At 40.7% G+C, this 17,704-nt stretch overlaps 1 protein-coding gene across 1 annotated transcript in view; it reads left to right on the top strand.

Moving 5' to 3' along the window:
* LOC128740564 (uncharacterized) overlaps nt 1-17,173 on the top strand; it is a 44,928-nt gene extending 27,755 nt beyond the window's left edge. The window contains exons 2-4 of the mRNA XM_053836114.1: nt 15,445-15,879; nt 16,149-16,682; nt 16,748-17,173. Of these exons, the coding sequence (XP_053692089.1) occupies nt 15,445-15,879; nt 16,149-16,682; nt 16,748-17,173 (1,395 nt within the window). The remainder of the gene's footprint in view (nt 1-15,444; nt 15,880-16,148; nt 16,683-16,747) is intronic.
* Nucleotides 17,174-17,704: the final 531 nt, after the last annotated feature.

Genomic DNA, 17,704 nt, shown 5'->3' with positions numbered 1-17,704 from the left:
AAATTTGGGGAAAAATAAATTGCTCCAAAATAATTTAAATGAACGAAAAATATTGTTAATGTTGACCATTTTCTTCAATTGTGTATCATTTCAGCGTAATTTTGCGCTTAGGGCTCATTTTATTCATATCAACCATTAGCCATAATGCACGTCAACTCAGCATATTATGAAAAAAGACATATCGAAATTCAAAATTGCTCTGATTTTATTCAAATTTTGTGTACTTATTCCTTTGCAGTAAATTTTAGAACCGTATTTTTATTTGGAACTTAGGGTTCTCTTTTCTGAGTCAGTGTGGTCCCAAAAGTTACCATTTTTTCACCTATCTTTCTTTAAAAATTCATAACTTTTGATCTATTGAACCGATTTGAATGATGTTAATACCAAATGGAAAGTATTTCAATAAGCTTTTCAGAAAAAATATTGGACTGAAGCCCAGTTTTTTATTGTCGCAAAAACATTGGAAACATTCGCTTTTTGTGTTTACATGGTGTGTAGACAAAAGAAACTCTAAGTTTTCATAAAGTGTCGAGAATACAATGGAGACGCATGGTTTTTGTTTTTACTAGTAATAAAAGGGGTTATTTAACAAAGAAATGCGTCTTTAAAATAAAACGCCATGCGAGTGCATTACAATTTCGTATCTTTATTTCTTTAAAAAAAAGACTCTCAAAAACCAAAAATGTCACATCTGTTTTTTGATATCGTATGTAAACAACTAGCTTGCCATTGAATGTATTATTAAAAAAATAGATAACGAATATTTTAAAGTGATTTTAAGGGTTTCCTACAAATAATGTTTTTGCAATCTTAAAAAACTTTGAACGTCAGATTATTGTTTTTTTTTTCTGAAAAGCTCATTAAAGTACAATTTTTTTGTAATAAAATCATTAAAATCGATTCAATGGTTCAAAAGATGAGAATTTATAAGAAGAGAAAGGTGATAACCATAGTTACTAGCGGAGAAGAGGTGCGCCCGTTAGCGTTACAGTATAGAAAAAATTCACAAAGGATCATTGTTAAATGTTAAAATTATGCGTTACAAAATAAATGGAAGTTATTTGCGTATTTGACTTCAGCATTATTATATCCATTCTGTGTATAATTACACACCACAGATGCCATATAGTAAACTATAAAATACAAGGAAATATTCTCTGTTATGCATAAATCCATGAAATCTTCCAAATTTTCATGCCGCATGGTTAAAATAACAATTTAAAAAAAGGTAGATAAAACCGGGTCAAAACGGTAGACAAAATCGGGGGTACCTAAAATCGGGTGTAGATTAAACCAGGTATAGATATAATCGGAATACCACTGTATTAGTATACCTTTATTAAATATGAAAAAGTCATACAACAACTAGAGAAACTGAAAGCTGAAACTGAAAAACTGAATTTAACAATTTCACAGAGGTCCGAAACCAAAAAAAATGTGGTTGTTTGTGTTTTGAGTAGAAAAGCTTGGTTTTAGGTTTATGGAACCTTTAGATGAATTTCTTGAAATTAAAAGGTCTATTGTTTGGTGGAATTCAACATTTGAGTAATCCACCTAAAGGGGAAAAATATTTTTGTTCAGTTTCTATATAACACATTGGTATGTTTTGCAAAGTTTTAGAGCATATTTAGTGCTACGTATGAGTAACTATTTTTTGGCTGGTAAACGGCTGAATAATGCTTACCGTCGGTGCCTTGTGCACGTGTAGGCATAAAATAGACCCTACAATGGTTCATAGCTTCTTATTCAGCAACTCCTATTCCTCGTGGTACCAGCCAAGGTGGAACCTTCCCGGTGGAAGCCAAGGTCGTATGCCGATAGGAAAGGAGGGCTCTTTCGAGCTTCGTTGGCCCTCCGGCGAAACAGGAGGTTGGTGTAGCAGGCTTTGCAAGCCGTCACCAAGAAAAATACTGAAGCACGGAACGAAGAACAAGTAAATTCTTACTGGAACAATCGGAATAGACCCACGCGACGAAAAAGGACTATGGATTGGAAACTCGGGACGTGGAACTGCCGATCTCTCAACTTCCAAGGGAGCACTCGAATGCTCTCTGACGTATTGAAGAGCCACAAGTTCGACGTCGTAGCGGTACAGGAGGTGTGCTGGAAGACTTATCGACTTTGCCGCCTCCAAGAATATGGCCGTACGTAGTAACTTTTTCCAGCACAGAGTCCATCACAAGTACACCTGGAGGTCACCAAAGCAGACAAAATCACAGATCGACCACGTTTTGATCGACAGTCGGCACTTCTCTGACATTATCGACGTCAGATCCTATCGAAGCGCTAATGTTGACTCGGACCACTGCCTAGCGATGGTTAAGATGCGCCCAAGACTCTCCGTTGTGAACAACATTCGGTACCGACGCCAGCCTCGGTTAGATCTCGCGCGGCTAAAGCGTTTAGATCTACGCGCATTCACTCGAAGAAGAGGACGAGCTGGACGAAGCCCCTCTCGAGGACTGTTGGAACACTATCAAAACAACCTTCAGCAGTGTAGCGAAGATCTCCATCGGGCATATGGCCCGGAATCAGCATAACGATTGGTTTGACGATGAATGTAGGAGGGTGATGGATGAGGAGAATGCTGCGCGGGCGGCCAAAATGCGCAATGCCATACGTCAGAACGTGGATAGACACAAACAGTAGAAGATGCAGCGAAACCAAATCTTTCGGGAGAAAAAGCGCTACCTGGAGGAGCCGGAATATGCAGAGTTGGAGCGGCTGCATCGTTCTCACGAAACGCGAAAGTTCTACCAGAAACTGAACGGATGTCGCAAAGGCTTTGTGCCGCGAGCCGAAATGTTCTTGGATAAGACTGGCAGTATTCTGACGGACGATCGTGAGGTGACCGATAGCTGGTAGCAGCACGTCGACGAACACCTGAATGGCGCCCAGGCGGAGAATCATGGCGGCGGAGAAAGCGATTTCGACGGTGCAACAAACGGGGAAGAGGTGCCAGCCCCAACGATAGGCGAAGTTAAGGAGGCCATCATGCAGCTAAAGAACAACAAGTCAGCTGGGAAAGATGGCATCGGAGCGGAGCTTATTAAAATGGAACCATAAAAGCTGGCCGTTTGTCTGCACCGACTAATTGTTAGAATTTGGGATACGGAACAGCTACCGGAGGAGTGGAAAGATGGGGTTATCTGCCCGATCTACAAAAAGGGCGACAAGTTGGACTGTGAGAACTATCGAGCGATCACCGTTCTCAATGCCGCTTATAAAGTGCTGTCCCAAATCATTTTCCGCCGACTGTCACCAAATGCGAACAGATTTGTGGGAACTTATCAAGCCGGCTTCGTCGAAGGTCGGTCTACAACGGATCAAATATTTACACTGCGGAAATCCTCCAAAAGGGCCGTGAATACAGAGTTCCCACGCATCATTTGTTCGTTGACTTTAAAGCCGCATATGATACCATCGACCGGAAACAGCTATGGAAAATCATGGACGAGAGCAGCTTCCCCAGAGAGCTCATCAAACTGATTAAATCTACGATGGATGGTACACAGTGCTGTGTTCGGATTTCAAGTGGATTGTCAAGTTCATTCGAATCACACAGAGGACTACGTCAAGGTGATGGTCTTTCATGCCCGCTGTTCAACATAGCGCTAGAAGGTGTTATGAACCGAACGGATATCAACACGCGGGGCACGATATTCAACAAATCTAGTCAGTCCGTCTGCTTTGCCGATGACATGGATATTATCGGCAGAACATCTGTGGCGGTGGCTGAACAGTACACCAGACTAAAGCACGAAGCAGAAAAGATTGGGCTAAAGGTAAATACGTCTGAAACAAAGTACATGCTGGCCAGCGGAACCGAGGCCGAACGACACCGCTTGGGCAGTAGTATATTGATCCACGGCGATGAGTTTGAGGTAGTCGACGAATTTGTCTACCTTGGCTCACTGGTAACGGCGGACAATGATACCAGCCGTGAGATTCGGAGGCGTATTATCAGCGGAAGTCGTGCTTACTTGATCCACAAGCAATTGCGGTCGAGCAGACTAAGTCCCCGTATGAAGTGCATCCTGTACAAGACGCTTATTAGACCGGTTGTTCTCTACGGGCATGAAACATGGACAATGCCCGAGGAGGACTTGCGAGTGCTCGGAGTTTTCGAACGACGAGTGCTAAGAACGATCTTCGGCGGCGTACAGGAGAACGGAGTATGGAGGCGGAGGATGAACCATGAACTCGCACAGCTCTATGGCGAACCCAGTATCCAGAAGGTAGCTAAAGCTGGACGGATGCGATGGACAGGGCATGTTGCAAGAATGCCGGACAACTACCCTGCAAAGATGGTGTTCGCCTCAAACCCGGTAGGAACAAGACGACCAGGAGCACAGTGAGCAAGATGGTTAGACCAGGTGGAGCGAGATTTGGCGGAGAGTACTTAATAGGCGGAGTGTTTAATACCTCATATGCTGCTGCATGTGATGTTCAATACCTTAGAAATACTAAAATATGTTATTTCAAACTTTCAATACAGTCATGATATTGCTTTGTCATTCTTTTGGCCTTAAAGAAGCAATTTTTTTTTTGTTATTTTACCAACTATGTCCATTACACTATTCCATTACACAGATTGATATTATTTTGCCCTTTACGTCTGCTCGGGTTAAATTTTCGAAATTTGAATCATAATTATTTTTGCATGAAAGTTACAAGAGCTGGAGAGCTAAGGATATAACTGTCAAAATTATTGCTCACATTGAAATTTTTTTTATGACTTCATTTAGTTTACAAACCGTATACCATTCACATTAGTGGAAAACTTACTTTAGCTAAATTGCAAGATTTATGATGCAAATTAAATTCCCGTCGAAACCAAATCACCAAGTAAGTTCGTTCCCACGATATGACGGTTGGTTGGTCACTGATCGTTACTATTTTCGATTCCGTCTATGTCTGTATACCATTTGCTTTAAATTGATTCTTTATTCCCTTCGTTGTACTTTACGAAGCGTGTAAAAAATAATCTAATTCAGCGAATCGATACGCCAAAATAACTGAAAAACCATACTTGGAACTATTTTTCTTTTCTAGCAAATCTAAAATTAAAGTTTCTTAAGATCTGATTCTCGAAAACGAGGCAAAAGATTTTGTTTAGATGTCAATTTTTATCTGTTTTCGATTTACTTCATTTGCTCATCGTGATACAACCTACTTAGTTTTTTTTTGTCGGAAGATTTGACCACTGCGACCATTATTTTGATCTATTGTGGTAACCTACTTAGTTTACTTTAGTGGCGACGGTTCGTCATCGATCCTGCCGTCGATTCGATTCGATCGAAAATCGAATGATGGTTTTCTAGTACTATCGGTCCTAGACAGCCCTACTCCAATCCTCTCGGACACAAGCCAAAAGTGCTTCGACCTCGAGAGTGCAGTTCCATGGAATGCGGAGTCTGCCTCGAAGTCTACGGCCTTTATCTGGTTCTCTGTTGAAAATAGCTTTGGTTGCTCTTTCATCAGGCATTCTGGCCACGTGCCCAGCCCACGGCAGCCTGCCACATTGTACAGCCTTTACTATATCAGCTTGATACATCTGGCGATTCCATTTCCCAATTTGCCACCAAGTATAGATAGCAGAATTTTATGTTCAAAAACCCCAACTACTCGTCGATCAGCTTCCTTTGGCGTCCATGATTCAGAACTCTGTATAACAGTATATCTTCCGAGAGGATTACTGTTCGTTAGAGTTCACTTTTTTGTGAATTTGCAAACTACGGGATTTAAACTGGCTACGTAATTCGTAGAAATCTCGATTCACAATTGCAACGCGTTCTTTTGCTTCGCGGCTTATAAAGTTGTCACATGTCACGAGCGTACCAAGATACAGTACCGCCCCGCTAATCCGACAAATTTATAGCCGGATTAGCGAATTTTGACTCGATAATCCGACAGTCAAACTGACGTCAGCGTGAGTTTGAAATGTGGTTTTGTTTACATACATACGTAAACAACTCCGGAAATTTTTGAAAATATTTGTCGTAAGTACGCAATAACTATGTTTTATACTCAGTAATGCTCAATTTCGTCAACAAAATACTTGGAAATTCTTAGTTAGTGTCGAAATAATTGCAAGCACATCAGTCTATTGAGAATAGCAATGAAAATATTTTGGCCATAGCAAACGTGAACGTAGTTAGAAGCAGCACTATGTACCATTTCCATTTAGTTAGAAAGAAGGCCATTCTGACGCCAAACGAAGGTAATGTTCGATTGAAAGAAGTCAAGTTCAATAATTTTTAATTCGGAATTTTCCGGATTAGCGAGATTCGGACTATTGAGTCGTCGGATTATTGGGTGTCGGATTAGCGGGGAGATACTGTATATGAATTCCTCCACTTCATATCGTTCCTCTTCCCGCTCCACTTCGGCATCATCACCATTTGGATTCCCACGTTCCTTACCAGCAACCATGTACTTCGTTTTGACAGTGTTTATGGTTAGACCCAACCTCGCTGTAACCATGTAAGATTTCGTGATGATAGTCTCTTCGTATTGCACCTTCTAAAACACTGTTGAATAGCAGATTAGAGAGTGCATCCCCTTGCTTCAGTCCATCCATCAACACAAAACTGGCGGAGGTCTCAGCTACTATTCTGACGCATGATGTTGACTTATCCAGCGTCCCACAAATCGTAACTAGTTTCGTCGGAAAACTATGCCCTAGCCTCCTCTGCTACAGCTAACCTCGTTTGACCGAATTATACGCTGCCTTAAAGTCCACAAACAGATGATTAGTCTGCAAGTTTCGGAACTTGTCTAGTAACTAATACAGGGTAATATCTGATTCGTTCGTGGAATTCGTCACGAATACCAGCTTAGTACTCGCCGACGAAAGACTCCGCTAACGGTCTCAGTCTTCAGAACAGGATATAGGCAGAATTGAGCAATGTAATGCCTCGACAGTTTTTACACCCGATTCGATGTCTTTCATTACAAATAGGGCAAATGGCGCCATCCAACTACTCCTCTGAGCTCCGACATTTGTTCTTCCGCCCAGATCCTGACAATAATCCGGTGATTGCTTGGTACAGTCGCTCGCTTTCGTCTTTTAGAAATTTCTATCCTTTCCAGCAGCTTTACCATTTTTCAGCTCACTGATTGCCTTCTTAACCTTATCCTGTGTTGGTGGCTCCGCAACTTGACCATTCTCCTTCGCTGACCATTCTTATCCTATTCCTGCTGATCTCCGTGTTTACCTCACCATTCAACAGCATCTAGAAGTGCTCCTTCCACCTGGCTGTTACCGGCATTTTGTTAAAACTCAGGTTTCCAGCACTATTGTTGCACATCACAGACAGGCATGGTAAAGTTCCTGCACCTCACCGCAGCGCAGGGAGGTACAACCATAATGGTTAATAATAATAATAGTTTTTTGGCTAAATATTAGTTTACTAACAATCTTTATCGTTGTTTTTATTAAACATCTATTGCACAAAATTAAAAAGATAATTACACAAAATTAAAAAGATCTATTTACAACTACAAGAAGATATAACAATTTTATCAGTCAGTGTGGGATAGATTGCATTCACTATTGCCCATGTCCAAATAGTGAGAACGAGAGAATGGAATAGAAACACGCGTGCGCTGCACGTGCATCACTTTCGCACGAGATTCCATTTTCTGCATACGACTGGCATAACAAGTGAATGTTGATATGTTGATCGATCACAGCCGCAGTCCACGCACAGACACACTTTTTGATTGGCGCTTAGATTACCGTTTGCCACCGGTGTGTGGTGCAGGGCGTTATGATTTCAGGAAATTATTTGCTCAAAGGCCTATTGAAGCGCCACGCAATTCATTGCACAACTTAACACGGGGTTTGTTAAGTCAAAACTCAACATAAACAATTCGTTATCGTCTATCTTACATGCACCGTGTGGTAGGATAACTCACAGACCGTCCAACTAACCGATTACGCTTCAACATTTTCTTTTATTATCTCTAGCGCAGAAGTAGATCGATTTGCAACAGCCCATCCTCTGGATGTGTAGGCAACAAATTATTGTGCGGTGCACTAATTGTTACCATATGCACGGTAAGTGTGAATAATCTAATCAAAGCAATTAGCACGACGATGCTAAACAGACGCAGATGCCGCGTAACTTTTCCTAGATACATAGTCATCGGAGCCAAGATGGTGACGAGTGTGACATAATTCCAGTTTTAAGTGTGTAATATTCTGGTGAATAATTGCGGGAACAAGTCTTATCTAATCAAAATTTTGCAATTGCTTATGCGTTTTGTCGGAAACTTAGTGATCTAGTTTAGATAGGTTGGACTTGGTATTCTATTCTGAGATATATTATAGAATCACTTCTGTCGATAGCACAAGATAACAATGCGCAGGCCAACTGTTAACGTTAAAAAAAGTTTATATAAAATAATTAGCAAATATTTTCAGAAATTCTAAAACATTATAAAATAAAATTTTTTATAAAATTTGCAAAAATGTAAGATAAAAATAGACAAGCAATTCCAAAAGTCAATAGTACAGTTTCTAACTTTTCTCCAATGTAAAATTCTGTGTATAAATCCTCCGGAATTGCTGAAAAAATGTTATACTTACAATCATCCGTCCACGACTTATGAATTTTGGATGACCCATTTTTGAATGACAACAGAAAAAAAACGTCCTCACCGACCGACGTCCTGTTTGTAATGTAAATTTCCGTTGACACACTCAACTGGTTCAAAAGTGGCGAACGATTTAGTCATAATCCAACGCCAACGCAGCCACTGACTGACCAGTCGATCGCACTAACGCAGCAGACAGACACACTTCCCCATATTTCGGATCTACATTTGCAAATCGGTATTACCTACCTATTATGCAACAGCATAGGGGCTCATGCAGAAGTCAGTTTAAAAAACCTGTCCTCCCGTATTCGTACACAAGTTACAGACTACGAGCTGGAACGGAGCGCCGACATCATCGGCAGACACGATCGGTCGTTTTTCAGCTGCACACGCCATTTCATCTCGCAGTCGTGATGCGGTATTTAGCGGAAGGTGAATTTGTTTGCCTCTTGCTTTTTACTATCGATATTATGGAACATCTACAGGCCGGCAAATCAACGGCCGTGTAAAGAAAGGCACACATATTGAATAATTCGAGAAAAAATGTGCTTACTGATGTGAGTTGATTGAGTGCAAACCGGTCGGTCGGTTGATTGCCGCCTCGTTGATCCCTTTGCGGGTTTTGTTTTGGGTAATGGCTTCGAGTTTTGCGTTTCAAGGTTTAGTGGCACGCAAAGTAAGTTACTGGACAGGCGAAATTTTAGTCATGAACTGCATTTCACCCTGGTGACCTAGATCTGTCCTTCGATGAGTAATTTTAGACTTTTTTAAGCGACAGCGAAGCCGGATTTTTGAATGACATGTTTTTTGGGTATCAACAATTTAAGTGACATAGTTGTTTGTGATATAACGGATAAGGTGGGTTGCAAGGAATTTGAGCAACTCTTGTGATCTATCACAACAAATTTGCATGTGAGCAAATTGTTGCTGGCCATGCGCCGTTAATATCCGATCATTGGAAACATTTACATAATTGCTAATTGGATCAATTACGGAGTAATTGATCAGTTATAATAGCGATAATTGCGACTTGTTGATGGGAAAACTGCAACTAAATAGCAGGTTGACAATTCATGTGCTTCAACTAAAAGGTACACGTCTTACAAGAGTTAATGAAGACATATCGGAGAGTCACTGACAACCTTGTTTACTACAAATTGACTATTTGACACATTCGCATTATGCTTACCAACATCTATGAGGAAAAATTACACTCTCTTGATTGGTTGAACTTCCTCCAAATAAGGTCACTTCTTTCATGACAACTATTGTATTCAAAGTTATTCACTACTACGTAACACACACAACATAATTAATCGATCGCGAGGCGCTAATGCCTATTGCATAATTCCGATATAGTTGCACTTCAAATGCGAATACAGCACGAGTCCCACGTGTTCGATATGGCGTAATCATCAGAAGATTTTTTTACGATTCGAGCTTATCCTACCTACATAAACACCTCTCAACCGGCAGAAGGAAAAGCTGCGATTCATTGTACGCATTGTTTGTATGCAACAATTACATAAAAATCACGGTAACGGTGAGAGGCGGTGTGTAGTTTTCTCGAAGCTTCATCACGAAAGAAATGTTATGCCGGTGCGAAAAGAAAAACGCATCGGATATGCATACATACCTACATGGCAAAGCAGATCGGTTGCATACTGCACCTCCGGTGCACATGGGCCTGGTTGGGTTGGACTATATCTATCGTTGGTTGTCTTAATTGAAGATGCCTATTCATATCGAAGGGTTTACCGACAATGATCTAGTTGATCGTTGTTCAGCGATGAGGTAGTTTTACCGTACAGGTCCTCTTGGTATCAAACAATAGCGCTTGTTTTCTACCTGGCAGTTTTATTACTGAGAAAGTGTTATGAGTGTGGCCTCCTACAGTGCACTAATTATTTCTTATTTCCTATGTAAATTTGCACGATTTGTCTTTCGTCGTTGTATAGCGAATTAATTTTGTGTGAACATCTACATTGTCAATACGTTATTTTGTGATCTAAAAAACTGTTGCAAATACACCCACATGTGAGCCAAAGCTATTGAGAGTCAAAATCTGTTCATTCGATGCACAAAAACATTGACAACCATGATTTCAATACTGATTTTTTACGGATTCGTTTTGTGCTGGTAGAAATAAACCATGCGTCCCCATAATCTATCGAATTGGATTTGACCTCCATTCCACCTCCACCAAAGCAATAAATCCTTACGAAATTTTCTAGTCGAAGCATGTTTCATACTATGATGATATACCTTACATTGGTTTTACGTAGAACACACTAATGAGCATATCATTTACTGTAATTCTTGTATCCACAAAGATCTTCGCTTCGCTTTGCTTCGTAAGAATCCATTCTATTAAAATAATTATGCTTTTACTCTTAGTGTCATAATAGTGAACGCTGTAATCAAGTAGTTACGAGCATTTTTCATCGACTAAGCTCGTGTTGAACGTAATTGGTTTCGCCTATTAATATAAGCACTATCTCAGAAGAGCTGACGTTTTCTTTCGGCTAACGAGGGCTGCCACGGAAAAGAATAATAAACTGGCATATTTATTAGCGATTGGCAAATCAGACCAATTTTAATTACTTCGCAATATGGTTGAACATTTTTTTGACAGCTTCCCTATTCATAACTGTATTCATACATACTAGCTGTCGCTTAAAGCTTAGATCATTTAGAAATGGGGCGCTTTCGAATGTGTATATTTTTTAAGCATTCTTTTAATCGGAACACTTTCTAATGTTGCTGGTGACTGCTCCCGTCGACTTTAGCTTCCGCTTAATTATCGCCAATACTTATCTGTTGGACAAGCCTAGGGACATTTTTTTTATTTTAGCCTCTCTAACAGCTTGAGGGATTGGGATTTACTTATAACCTTTCCGGACACAGATTCGCCGCATAGTACAACGGTCAGTAATTCAATTTTTTCCCCAAAGCATAGTCATTAACGTTGTGATCACCCGAAATTCCCGAATGACCTTCAACTGCAGTCAATGATAAAGGGTTCCATTGCAATGCTTTGTTTGCCATTTTCGGGCAGTCACTCGCTTCAATCACTCGCGCAGTCGCGCCACAGTGCTTTTAGGATAATTCATTTGTTTTGCTAGCTGCCGTGTCGACATTGATGGATTTTGCAATTGACTGTGCATAATTATTATTGTTTTCTCCTCCTGCATGCTGAATATCTCAGAACCACGTCAGTTGTTAACTACGAAAGACATTTACCGAGCAGAACTGTTTACAAACAACAAAACGCTGTCAAAAGTTGACATATGCGACCACTAGGAGCACCGCGATCTCCATAATGAAGTATCTAATTTCTAAACGACCTAACCGTTAATCAGTAGTAATCCAGAATTTAGTTCGAGAGAAGAATGTGTAGGGACCTACCCGTACTAAACACACTGGACATCAAATGACCTAAAATTACTAATATTCGAAGCCATGATCTCTTGTTTATCAAGCAGACTTGGTAATGGTATTCTTGTTGATACAGGGCTGATAAGGAAAGCCACTCTTTCATCAGCTCTTAGGTGGATTTAATGAATACTCCAAAAGTTCTTGTGCTGATTTGACTCAAACACATTTACCTTCGGATCCGTGAACTTTAAATTCACTAAAAAGCGATTATTAAAGCATTTTATTGAAATTACGCAACTGACTTTATTTCTCAAATTCGTCGTACCATTTTAATATCCGTCCATCAAAATTTTTCATCGTCCGGACTAAAAATCACAATAATGTTTACGAAGCTAGCGCGCATGTGTTTGTGTAGGACGGCATGACAAATCTTATTCTGCACAATTTCTGCAGGCCATGCAAGTTTTCTTGGCTGCAGAATAACGACAATGCCTTGCGTGAGTTATTTTCATTTTATGAATGACGGAAATTGAAACGACTAACCGACATTTTCTTCTTCGTCGCACGAAAAAACGTAGGAAATTTGGCTGCAAGGAACTCTTTAATGAAAAAAAAGCATTTAAATAGATCTTTGATTGATCGCGTATGATGGTCAACAAACTAAAATATTGGGGAATAACTAATTTTACATTGAGTGTCATAAAAATCGTTGATAGTTTTAATAATTTGTGTTGGATAGGACGGAAATAGGCAATTACGACGAAGCAGCAATATACCCTAAATTAAATAAATAAGTTATCAATAAAATAAGGGTTTTCAATAAATAACGATTAACACAATTTTAGATTTTTTGGTACAGATTCCTCCTCCTCTAGCAACATAAAACCGGGCTTACGTACTTACTTACTTAGTTGGCTTTTCGTTCTAAGATAATGCCTGATAAATAAAATTTCTTCAATTTACTCGGTTGTGGGTTACTGCTCTTCAATTCCTTGGGCTCCGCGGACTTCTTGCCAAATCTCGCTTCACCTGGTCTGACCTCTTGCTCGCTGCACTCCTCTTATCGTCTTGTTCCTACCGGATATGAAGCGAACACCATCTTTGCAGGGTAGTTGTCTTCTTGCAACATGTTCTGCCCATCGTATCCATCCAGCTTTATTCACCTTTTGAATGGGGGATTCATCATAGAGCTGTGCCGCCGAAGATCATTCTTAGCACTCGTTTCTCGAAAACTCCGAGCACTCGCAGGTCTTTCTGAAGCATCAGCCACGTTTCACGCTCATAGTCAACAACCGGCCTAATAAGCGTTTTGTATCAGGATGCACTTGGTACGGGGCCTTAGCCTGTTCGTCCGCAATTGATTGTGAAGCCCATAGTAAGCACGACTTCCGTTGATAATACGCCGTCGAATCTCACGGCTGGTGTCATCGACTGCTGTTACTAGTAAGCCAAGGTAGACAAATTTATCGACTACCTCTAACTCATCGTCGTCGAAGGTTACATTACTGCCCAAGCTGTGTCGGTCGACCTCGATTCTATCGGCCAGCATTTAATTTAATTTAAACGTATTTGCTTTTAACCTAATCTTTTCGACTTCGTGCTTTAGTCTGGTGTACTGTTCAGCCACCGCCACAAATGTTCTGCCGATAATATCCATGTCATCAGCTAAGCAAACGAATTGACTGGATTTTTTGAAGATCGTGCTCCACGTGTAGATATGCGCTTGGTTCATAACACCTTGTAGCGCTATGTTGAACAGCAGCCATGAGAGACCATCACCTTGTTGAAGCCCTCTGTGTGATTCGAGTACACTCGACAATCTACCCGAGATCCGAATACTGCACTGTGTACCGTCCATCGTAGATAGATTCAGTTTGGTGAGCTTTCTGCGGAAGCTACACTCGTCAATGACTTTTCATAGCTTTTTTCGGTCGATGGTATCATATGCGGCTTTGAAGTCAACGAACTAATGATGCGTGGGAACTCTGTATTCGCGGTCCTTTTGGAGGAAGTGCCAAGGTCGCTCGTGCCTTATCAAGAAGTTCTCTCCACTGTACTCGATCCTGGGCTATTCATCATCAATTCGTTGACAGTCTCGACGCATCCGTATAAATCTTACTTACTTTTTACGGCTAAATTTTGGGGGCGCCATTTTAAGAGTTTGCGTGGAGCGACAAATGGGCTAGCACCGGTCCTGCCCCCTTGAAGCAAACATTTAATCGGCACTGTCAAAGCCAAGTTTATGCTATTGACTTTCTCAAATACCATTCTGTAGCATAACAGGTTAATGTAAGGCAAACGCAGCAAGCATATGAAGATGACATTTCGGCAAGTGTGGAATAGTTAATATATTCTCGATTTGACGTCCGCCGAAGGAGGTCTTGGCTCGTCAATAGTTGTTCCTCCTTGATAGTTGTTGCAGTTCAAGCTCAAGCCTAAGTGGAAGCACAAGTCGAAGCTCAAGCCTGCTTCAACCACTCCCACTTGTTCTACGTGTTGATCAATTACGCGTGGTGCTGATTTTGGCCAAATATTAAATTGTAGTTATGTATGTATACCACCATCACTTCAAGAATTTACCTATGTATGCAAGAAGAATGACTGTAGAATCGAGACTGTTCACCGAGCAGCTTTCACGTATATGTTGTAAGAAGGGTCAAAAGGGGTTGGGTGGACTCGTAAGCAGAGGCACTTACGCACATTCCACGGATAGATAAAAATCCCTTCCAACATAAACATCCGGTTACTCGGTCAACGATTTCGTCGTACAAACTGAACTTGCGTGATGGTGAAAAAGGGTAAGGGCATGTAAACTCTTATCGGGCCTTTAGGGGGGGCCATCTTCCAGTTGATTCAGGCAGATCACACACGTCGGTCCTCCAGCCCTCCGTTCGTTTAACACCCCTGATCTCTTGAACATCATATGAATAGATAAATTATTATTTAGTCAAGTAAAATAAATAATAATGAAGTGATTGAAATTTAATATAAAAGTAAAATAAGTATATGTAAAATAGTCAAGAAAATTTCATATAATAACAATAGAATAACTATACAAAATTTGAACAAAATGGAAGCACTCTTAAATTTTGATGTATTTTTTATGGAATTGCTGAATGAATTTTTGAACGCATCAATATCATTATTAGTCTACTAATAATAATAGTAATAATAGTCTATCAATAATAGTAACAGCTTATTAATAATAGTACTAGTCTATTATGTTCGCATAACATAAAGAGTGATCTGCCGTTAGTATTATACAAGTCACAACCAAGTGACAACTAGCTGATAATTCAACAGTGATTAAATAAACACATTGATCGAATGAATAGTCAATAATTGCACTTACTTTTTCCCTATTAAGCAATCTAAACAGGCAATCATTTTTCATAACTACGGTCGGTTCGATTGACAGAAGCTTCAAATATTAATCACTTTTTGCATTTCCCGACGCAGGTGACCCTCAGCATAATACTACACATTGTCGCTTTAGCTGGTGCTAAAGCCATCATCGACCAGAAAGCAGAGGAAACACAAAATAGTAATGTTCAACAGGAGTCGATTAGCGCCCAGAAACGGCTGGGCTACGAGTATCCGGCACCCGCTGTCCCGGTAACCTTTGACGAACATCACATCGAACCGGAACCGGTCGTGGACAATCTCCAGGTGGAACCGGTGGTGGAGGATCATATTCATCACCACGAGGTCGAGGAACATCATGAACATCATGAACACCATGATCCCGGGTATTGGAAAAAGAAACTAATATGGAAGGAAGGGTGGAAGAAAATATGGAAACCCGGAAAGAAACAGATTTGGAAACCGGACTGGAAGAAAATCTGGAAACCCATCTGGGTTCCGACGCAGATTCCGGTGTGGAAGGATATTCAGGTATGATGAAGGTATCAGATGGTTTGTGAGTTTAGAATCCGACTGAGACCTTCCGGTGAGGCTTGGACTGAAAGTTAACAGTTCACATGACCTAGACAATGTTTGCACGATACAGAACGGTAAGAGCACGCAGACACTCATGGTAGGTTACATTCATATGACTTTTACTACATCTAACGCCACGTTTTAGTCAGAAGCATGCGGTGATCGGTAGAATTTATCAAGAGAATAAAAGTAATGGTACTAATATTGATCGATTTTTACTGTAGGTGCCAGCTTGGAAGCAAATCTGGAAACCAATATGGAAGGAAATTCAAGTGCCCGCATGGAAGGAAATACAGGTTCCAGATTGGAAAAAAATCTGGAAACCAATCTGGGTTCCAATAAAAGTACCCGCTTGGAAAGAAATCCAAGTGCCAGCGTGGAAACAGATTTGGAAACCGGTTTGGAAGGAAATTCAAGTACCCGACTGGAAGGAAATTCAAGTTCCAGCATGGAAGCAATACTGGTACCCAGCGTGGGTGAAAGTTGGAATACCGGGTGAGAAATATCTAGGTAAAGACCACGACGGTTGGGAATACACAAGCCACGATCTTTGGAAGAAAAAATTAGTTTGGAAATCGGCATGGAAAAAGATCTGGAAAACCGAACAAAAACAAATTTGGCGATCCGATAAAAAACTGGAGTGGAAGGCTGCTTGGAAGCAGATTTGGCGTCCTGCTAAGAAACAAATTTGGGTTGACGATAAAAAACTAGCGTGGAAGGAAGCATGGAAACAGGTGTGGCGTACTGAGAAGAAGCAGGTTTGTCATTCGGAAGATTAAGATTTACTTTCTCAGTTGAAATTATAATTCATTAACCGTTCTAGGTGTGGGTTCCTGAGAAAAAACTTGAATGGAAGGCAGCCTGGGTACAGATTTGGAAACCAAGCAAGAAATTGATCTGGGTTCCAGACAAAAAACTGGAATGGAAGGAAGCATGGAAGCAAATTTGGGTCCCCGGATGGAAGGAAATTTGGCTACCAGCGTGGAAACAGATTTGGAAACCGGTGTGGATTTCCGAATGGTTCCCCTCTCCGGATCCACATGAGCATCACCACCATCATGAAATCGAACATGGTTGGGATCGTAAAGATGCCGCCGAGTCGAAGGTGGTTTTCAAACGAAGTGAATCGGTGGCCGCCCAGCCAAAGGCCGTAGAGGCTGTCCCTGGGGCTGCGGTCAACATTACGCCAGCGGTAGTGAAAACCGATGCAACGGAAAACAAGTCCGATTTCCGGTTCCCCAAATCCTGATTGTTACTGTAATCTAGATTCTAAGAAACTAAGCTTTAGCCTTTTTGTACACAAAGTCATCTAGTTGTTAACTAGAGTTATCCCAGTATTTAATTAATCTTAGGTGCGTCCGCGGCTGAAAACGTGTAAATATTACAAAGTTTATAGGAGATGCTACAATCCAACTCGGATGATGTGAAGTTATCGCTTTAGTATCATTTGTATGAAATACTCACTTTCATCCGCAAAAAGTGATATCCATATCCTGCAGAGCTACCAAGCGTTCCATTGATTGGAGCGCGCAAACCGAGGTAGTTTCGTGATCGCCATCCATGCTAACGTTACGTATCTTTAGGAATATTTTCTTGTCTAATTGCTGTAACCTTTAAACTATTGAATGGTTCGATACAAATTGTTGATTGAAAACGATTATGGAGATGAATCGATGTTAGAGAAATTCCAACCTACTGCTCCTCTCGACTGTTAATTCGATTGTAAAGTATTTTTAGCGACTTTAAGTCTTGGTGTTGGTGTCTATGGAGTAATTCGAGC

The sequence above is a fragment of the Sabethes cyaneus genome, chromosome 3, assembly GCF_943734655.1.
Source record: "Sabethes cyaneus chromosome 3, idSabCyanKW18_F2, whole genome shotgun sequence".
Taxonomy (NCBI): domain Eukaryota; kingdom Metazoa; phylum Arthropoda; class Insecta; order Diptera; family Culicidae; genus Sabethes; species Sabethes cyaneus.
Note: the sequence above shows the minus strand (reverse complement) of the source record. Positions and strands in the feature narration are given on the sequence as shown.